This window comes from Culicoides brevitarsis, chromosome 3, assembly GCF_036172545.1.
Source record: "Culicoides brevitarsis isolate CSIRO-B50_1 chromosome 3, AGI_CSIRO_Cbre_v1, whole genome shotgun sequence".
NCBI classification, from domain to species: Eukaryota; Metazoa; Arthropoda; class Insecta; order Diptera; family Ceratopogonidae; genus Culicoides; species Culicoides brevitarsis.
Window position 1 is genome coordinate 30,488,727 of NC_087087.1, and position 8,590 is coordinate 30,497,316.

At 26.2% G+C, this 8,590-nt stretch overlaps 1 protein-coding gene and 1 long non-coding RNA gene across 2 annotated transcripts; one reads left to right on the top strand and one right to left on the bottom strand.

The window, feature by feature from the left end:
• Nucleotides 1-213: 213 nt before the first annotated feature.
• On the bottom strand, nt 214-1,747 carry LOC134834312 (uncharacterized). Its single transcript, XR_010162162.1, has 3 exons — nt 1,486-1,747; nt 489-1,427; nt 214-435 (listed from the first exon to the last, which is right to left on the bottom strand). It is a non-coding gene; the product is annotated as an uncharacterized LOC134834312 (long non-coding RNA).
• Nucleotides 1,748-7,522: 5,775 nt separating this feature from the next.
• On the top strand, nt 7,523-8,035 carry LOC134835496 (lysozyme C, milk isozyme-like). Its single transcript, XM_063850373.1, has one exon. It carries the CDS (start codon nt 7,523-7,525, stop codon nt 8,033-8,035), a length of 513 nt encoding a protein of 170 aa, XP_063706443.1.
• Nucleotides 8,036-8,590: the final 555 nt, after the last annotated feature.

The window sequence follows — 8,590 nt, forward strand, 5'->3', positions numbered from 1 at the left end:
ACTGCGATCCATCCAAATTTTTCTTTTATATCGTCAATTTTTTTAAGTCTGGAAGGCAGCTTGTAATATCTTGTAAGTACTTTGTTTCAAAAGTTTAAAGTTCCGTTGAATATTTGACTGGTAGTTTAAATTCAAAATCATTTATCCTTGGTTTTCTATAAAGAGTCGATATAATAACATTTCTGTAGCTTGAAAAGGATTGAAAAGGAAAAAAATCTTAAGAAACGATTTTTAGCATGAACAAGTTCATGTGATATGAATTGCTTTACACTTCTCGGAATCAATCGGTTTTTTAGCGCAGATTCTTTTGTGTGTCTTGGTCTAACTGAAATCTTGATACGTTTCTTGATATTTGAAGGAGTCGATCCATTGGTTCATATGGTCTTTAACATTACAAAAGCAAAGATGTTCACTTACTTTATCCAGGTCCTGTAACTGAAAAGAAAATTTATTTATTAAAACAATTTTACTATTTAAACTTCACTTACCTGTAAGCTTTCCCTAAATTTATGAGATTTTCAATTATAATTTTTGACAAGTATTCAAAGTGATATAGAATAACAGACAGACTTATAAAAGAGCTCAATTTCAATGTGAAATGCATTTCACGAATTGATGGCGAAACTTAACGATACGTGCATGACGCGTTCTTTGATTAGATTTTTTTCGTACACAATAACTTTTCTTTTTAGTATCATTGACTTTATAAAAGAAAACAACTAAATTTATTTAACTGCTAGGTTATAACAAAACACGATTCATTACTTTTCTTCTGCATTTTGTTTTTTCGGTCAAAATATGCAAATTTAGGTCTTTTACAACTTTTTAACGACTTCAGTTTTTCACTTCGGTTGGTTCAATTTCATGAATATTTGTTAAGAATTTCAGTTTTTTTTTTTTTTGTTAAAAACAAATATATTTGTTTCTCTGACATAAACGTAAGCGAATCGAGTACTACCTGCGATAAATTATTGGATGATGATATTACGGACGATTTATTGTGTGCACGTGATGTGATTAACGCCTCGTATGGTAAGAAACGTGGCCCTTTTATTGATAACTCACGTTCGCACAAAAGTATCAAAAAGAGTATTTTGACAAGCGATTCTAATTTTTCTTCGTCTCAATTGATTATTTTGTTTGTAAATTTTTTTTAAATAAAATTTTCAAGTACTTTAATTTAAATCTCCATGAAATTTTGGCAGAGATGTTTAAAATGCTTAAAATATAATCCTTGAATTTTCAAATAAAACTAAAAAAACGAATTAATCCTTTCATGTTCGTCCAATTTGGCAAGAACCAACGACGCACAGTGGGCTGAAATGAATTTTTTAACTATTGTAACAAATGTTTGTTCTTTGCAACTCTTGACATTCAGTTCGGTTTAGTTTTGCTTCACAGGTACTGTTGCTATAATAATCACAAACCTACAAAAAAAAATTAATTAAATTTTTACTTTTGGCTTAAAAAGTTTAAAGTACTTACTTGTAGTTGTTCGTTCCACATTAATTGTCTCGGAGTAGAAGGACAATTTATTTTCACAGCTTTTCCATTAGCAGCACATTTCCAGAATACTTTACAGTCACAAATGTCGGCGTTATGAGTTACAAGTTCGCCAAGTTCATAAGTATAAAAAGTGCAATTTTTTACTGGACAATGTAAAGTTGTTGTTGTATTCTGAGCCATAATTATTGCAAAAAATGCACAAATTGAAACTAAAAATACTAAGTTCAAGATGATTCTCATTTTGAATTGAAACTGCGAATTTTTAGATGAAATCTGAGCTTTTAATGTACTTGATTCGTGACTAAATTAAAAACAAAGAACACGTGTAAGATATTTTTTGAATATTTCGACTTTTTATCAAATTTTAAATTTAAATAAATAACATACGCACAGTGGGCGAAAAAAAAATTTTTTTTTTCAAAAATTATAATTTTTTAAGCCCACTGTGAAAAATCGAATTAAATTTTTATCAATATTCATTTTTATCAAGGTATCAATAACATGGAGTCACAGTGGGCTTAAAAAAAATAATAATTTTTGAAAAAAAAAAAATTTAAGCCCACTGTGACTCCATGTTATTTATACCGAAAAATTCAATTCGATTTTTTCCCTGTTAACTTTCCACGAATGCTATTTTTAAATAATTAATTGCGTTTGATTGAATCCTGTTTCACATATTTTTTTATTACGGCAATTGTGACTGCATTACTTCCTGTGACGACAGCATATAGTACCTAAATTACCGTAACAGATTAAGAACGACGAAAAAAAATGCCACTATAAAAAATAACAAGAGACACGTGACAGATGCCATTGGTTGTCGTCATTCGTCGTTGATCGCTGGTTTGACAAATCAATTTCTAATCTGATAACGCATTAATTATTGAAAGCAAAAAAAAATCCGAATGCCCGGATAATGTTTTGTTTTTATTACAAGAAAGTTTGCTCTCTCACATATGGATGAAACGCATATGTAACGCATTAATACGAAAAGCAAATATTTTTCCATTGAGCAAGTGCACCCCTTTTATTGTTGATGAAATTTATTTCTACCAGTCCGGATTACACTCATAATATTAAATGATATTAAACTAAGTTTTATTGTTATGTAATCACCATCGTTTATAAATTGTGATGATTATATTTTTATTTTAAGGGGGTGAAATTCATGAAAATGTTTCATATTTATTTATATTTTTTTGAGAGTCGTAATTTTGAGTTTTTCATCAAATTTTTTTATTGAGAAAAATTTTAAAAAAAATAATTTAATTAAATATCAATTCTTTTAAAAAAAAATTTTTTTTTTTTCAATTTTTTTTTTCAAATTTTTTAAAAAAACAATTTTTTTTAAAAAAATTTTTTTTTTTTTTTAAATTTTTTTTTAATTTTTTTAAAAAGGTATTCGTATAAAATTAATCTTTTTTATACAGAAAAATTTAAAAAATAATTAAAAATTCTTTAAAAATTTTTCAAAAGGTATTTGTATAAAATTAATCTTTTCTGTAATTAAAAATATACAGAAAAATTAAAAAAAAATAATTAAACATTTTTTAAATTTTTTCAAAAACTTTTTGTATAGCTTTTATGTAAAATGTTTGTATACTGAAAAATTAAATAAAAATCTTTTTAATTAAAAAAAAATAAAAACTGTAAAAATTTGCAAAACCATGCAAAATTTGTAAATCGCTTTTTGCTAATTCAAACGAACTGGTTAAAATTTATTCAAACATGAATTATGAGTAAAATTTACTCTGCATTTGGATGAAAAGTTAAAGTTATATTGGAAAAAAATTCAAAATGAGCATTGGGCTAAAATTTCAAATTACTCACTGGGTTAGGTCACGTGGTTTAAAATTTTTGAAATATGAACTGGGAGTAAAACTTTCTGCATTTTGATTAAAATTAAAATGTTTATTGGAAAGAAATCTCAAATTGTACTTTGGGATAAAATTTCAAAATGTGTATTGAGCAAAATTTTTAAAATACTCACTTGAATAGGTCACGTGGTTTGAAATTTTTTCCTTTTTCTAACATGAAACATTTTTCCTAATTGTATCCGCCTAAAAATCTCCGCTGCTGTCTCTTCATGTAGGTAACTGAGGCTGCTTTTACAACAAAAAAGGATTTGTTAAATGATTTAAATTCAAGTGGTGTTATCAAAAATAATAATCAAGATATAATTCAACTGGTGAAATCAGTTAGAGGGAGATTTTCTCGTAGGTACTCGTAATTCGTTATGAAAAAAATACACAAACAAAACACTTTTGTAACATTTCTCGAGGCAGGAATAACAATAACATTTGAAAGGAAATACTTTTGGGGGAAGGAATATGAATGCCGAGTAAGGAAAAGATAAATGTTATAGTTGATTATTTTGATTTGCTCGAGTGAATACTACTGGCACGGGAATGGGTTTTTGTAATGTTGATGAGGTAATATTTTTATTTTATGAACTTTTTTTTTAAATAATAAATTAACTTAAAATTATGACTTTTTAGCTTCTTTCAGATGTTTTTAGACCAAAAATCAGGCACAACCATCATCACTTCCTGTGTTTTTCGGACAAATGTGGTACATTCCATGACTTGCCATCGTTCGCCATTGTGATCCTCAAGAACTTTCAAATCTCGACATCTTTCGTACATTCGAGGACGAGCATTGACAAAAGCTCCTAATAAAACCACGGTAAAAATTAAAATGTTCCAAAAATTCATTTTTAAGTTTTTTTTTGTTTTATCTTTCGTTAACTCGAGATATTTTATGAATGATACGTTATTCACGTTTTCGCAGCTCTTTTATACATAAAAATAGTGAATATTTAATGAGAAAACGTAAAACCGCTTATCAATGAATCGATTTTATGAGTAATCAAAAATATTTTGCGTCACAAATGTTACGGGAATTCAAAGAAATTGATAAAAAAAAAATTGTTTTGAGTTTTTCGGGTATTTTACATACTTGATGCCATTTTAGGGACACATAAGAGGATGTCCTTACCACAAAATCTGATTTCACATCCAATTGACTTTTTTAAATAAATTTATTTTATGTTGATTTTTCGATAAAATTTGGCTTATTTTGAGGCTTTATAGGGAAATTTAATTTTTTTTTTGCAAAAATTTTTAAAATTGACGTCATTTGTGCACCATGAACTTTAAATTTAAAAAAAAAATATAAATTATTTAAAATAATTATTTTAAAATTATTAATTCAAATTATTTTATTAATTATTTAATTTATTTATTTAAAAACAATTAAAATAATTAATTAAAAAATAATTAAATATTAAAAATTATTTTTTAAAATTATTTAAATTAATTATTTAATTAATTATTTAATTAATTATTTAATTTATTTATTTAAAAATAATTAAAATAATTAATTTTTAATTTTTTTTAAAATTATTTTTATTTAAATTAATTATTTAATTTATTTATTTAAAAATAATTAATTAAAAAATAATTAATTTTTAAAAATTTTTTAAAATTATTTTTTATTTAAATTAATTATTTAATTTATTTTATTTAAAAAAAAAATAAATGTTTGTATGAATTTTCGAAGAAATTAAATTCAATTAAATCTGTTAAATTGCCAAATTAATTTCTGAAAAAAAAATAATTGACAAAAAAAACCTTTTAATTTAATTTATCAATTTTTTCATACCAAAAAGTTTTCTTTTCATCTCTCAATAAATTTAAGCGCATCATAGATAACAAAAAAATCGTATCGAACGAAAAAAAAAATCAATGTTCCGAAAAATGATTCAATTTGCAAATCAATTCTCTTTCCTTTTTTTCCCATTTTTTTGTCGATTTTGATCCTCTCAACGACAAAACATGCAAATAATACGATTTTGGTACAGTTATGAATTCCAAACGAGCATCTGTCCTTTTTTTGATGTCAAAGTTGACCAGACCATAGCAACGCCCACAATTTAATTAATTACATGTAACAACATCATCCCTCATCTATGTCGCATGGATACACTGACCGACCATTAAAATTTTGCAAAAAAAAAAAAAAAAAATTTTGATTTATATCCTTCAATTCAATTGAAGTTCGCACCTCGAGTCAATCACATCCACTTCCACAGCCCAAAATGCAGTGATGCATATAATTTTCCTATTTTCAGCCCCTTTTTTTTGTTGGAATCCGAAAAAAATGAACATTAATGGTCAAGAATATACAAATTTTACCCGAAAAAAAAATATTAACATCATTAAAGTGAATTAAATTTGTGGAATTGTGTGTGAAATTCGGGTAATATGATAATAAAATAAGTAAACTATAAAATAATAATGACATTTAGGGGAGTCAACAACAATAAAGAAGATGTTCTCATCGTTACTTTTTCGAAAAATTATGATGTAAAAATGTATTGAAAACGGGAATTGATACCTTTTGTAGAAACAAGAAGGCAAAAAAAAAGTAGGTGTTGGTCGGTATAATGTTTGTCTTGGGGTTTGTGAACACAAGTCAAGTCACGTGCGATTAATAAATGTAATTGAAATAATAATCGCCTGAATTGTGGATTGTTTCTTATAGCATATTGCTTTTAAGCATTTTTTTTAGTTTTTGAAGAATTTTTCGAGTGGTAATTTTTATCAAAATTTTTAAAATTTAGTTAATAAAATTTGTTAAAATAAAAATTAAAAAAAAAAACAAAAAAAAAATTATTCAATTTAATCAAAATTTAAAAGTTTTAGTGCAAAAACAGGTCACGTGACTTACCAGAGAAAATTTTTCAGAGAAATGTAGTTTCTTTTTGATAAAATATTTAAATTTTTATTCAAAAAAATTATGTTTTGTCTAAAAACAAAAGTTTGTAAAAATTTTGATAGGAAAAAGCTTAGATTTTAGCTTAAAATACAACTTATTGGTCACGTGACTTTTTAAAATTATCTCTTATGAAGAATATAAGCTTTATTTAAAGAAATTTGAGAATTTCAGAAAATTTTAATTTTTCATACTTCAACTTTTAATACTTAATTTAAGAAATATAATTAAACTTCAAGTTGTTTCGATATTCATTTTCAGGTCACGTGACTTTAAAAAAAAATTTAGAACTTTATTCAAATCTCCAAATTATGAACTAAAAATTTTTGGTACATTAATTCTTCTCGAAACACTGAATTTAAATTGATAAAATTTTTATATTTTAGCTCTAAAACCAAAAATAAAATAATTTGTTTTTCAATTTATAAAAAAAATTAAGTTTTTGTTCAATGAGAGGTCACGTGACTTCCCAAAGAGATTTTTCAAAAAAAAAAAATAAATCTTTTTCTACATAATCTTTAAATGTTCATTCAAAAATTTATATTTTAACTAAAAACAAATGTTTGAAAGTATTTTGAAAATAAAAAATTTAAGTTTTAGCTTAAAATTAAACTTTTTGGTCACGTGACTTATCAAAAAAGGTCTTTTATGAAGCTCAAAAGCTGTATTTCCAAAAACTTCAAGAATTCTAGTTTAAAAAAATTGAAGTTTTAATAAGTAATTTGTAAATTTAATTCAACTTCAAGTTGATATACGTTTCTTATTTAGGTCACGTGACTTTCAAAAAAATTGGATAAAATTTTATCCAAATTTTGATAACATTTTAATTCAGAATTTTGACAATTAAGTCACGTGACTCCATAAAATTGATATTTTTTAAGAAAATTATTTAATAATTTACAAAATTTATAAATTTTTATTTAAAAATTTCATTAATTGGTCACGTGATCAATTTTTATTTTTGAAAAAATCTTATCGAATGAAATTCCCAATTTCATCATAACAAACGATTCATAGAAGTGAAATTTCTCAGTATTATTCAAATAAACATCTCTTATCTCACATGAGAAAAATGAGAGGATTCCGTCAATCCTATCTTGTTCTAAAATAATTAGTTCAGTCGCAAATTGCAATCGAATCAACTAGCATTGGAATTGAGTAATTCCTTATCTCACGAGTCATTAAAATCTATTTTTAGCATATTTGCATTTTTTCAAAGGTTCACAATAAATTCAAAGAAATGTTCAAACTCCTCATAACTTTTTGTGGAATCTTTATCGGGACCTCACAAGCCAAATATTACGCCACTTCCTGCGAACTCATGCAAGATATCGTAAACGTGAGTGACGCATCACTTCACGAGGCAGCAAAATGGTCTTGTATCGGTCAACTGAGCACAACGTACAACGAAAATGGCTTTCTCGGGGTTTTCGGCATCGGATCTGAATGGTGGTGTTCGCCCAATGGCGGCGGAATTTGTAACGTAAAGTGCAGCGATTTACTCGACGATGACATTGCCGATGATTTTCGATGCGCTAAACGAGTCTTTACGGGATTCAGTAATTCCTTTGATGCCTGGCCATCAGCTGCGTATTGCGTGAAAAACGAAATTAACGAAAAAGTGAAAAATTGTAAGATTCAACGAAGGAATTCCGGGTCAAATTCAGTTCATCACAGAAATCATGAAGATAACGAAAGTTCAGCGAACGATTATTCTGCGGAAAATCCGCCGCCAGAAAACGAAGACGACTAAAATTAATTATTCAAAAATGCTATGAAAAAACGTATTAAATTATCATTAGATTATTACCATGTCAATAACGTAATAAACTTGCGGCACGCGACATCAAATGAATTGGAAACATTAACAAAACCAGGATCAAAAAAAAAATAAATACAAAAAATAACATAATGCGCTTTTCATTATCTATCGACCAACATGACGACGTGCGTTTTGATTTTAATTCATAAGTAAACCGAAGCGTGTGTCTATGTTCATAAGTACTTCATAAAGGTGATTATTTATCATGTTTGTGAAATCATTTTGATTATCATAAGTACATTTTTTACCTCAAGCTTATTAATTGTTTCAATTGCCTTGGAAAAGCGAGGAGTTACAATTTTTTTACTGATTGTTGTTGATGCGGGTTTTGCATGTGCAGAAGATTAAATTTCATTTGGAAAAAAAGTTGAGTGTTGTTAAGAAATTTTTTGTTGTTTGAGACTTGAAAGGCTTAAATTCTCATCAGGATATATTTTTTTTAAATAAGGTTTTTAGGAAATTTTTTACTTGAGATACTTGAGTGAT

Excerpts from the sequence above, each read along its gene's own strand:
- LOC134835496 (XM_063850373.1), top strand. The coding sequence starts at position 7,523 with ATGTTCAAACTCCTCATAACTTTTTGTGGAATCTTTATCGGGACCTCA.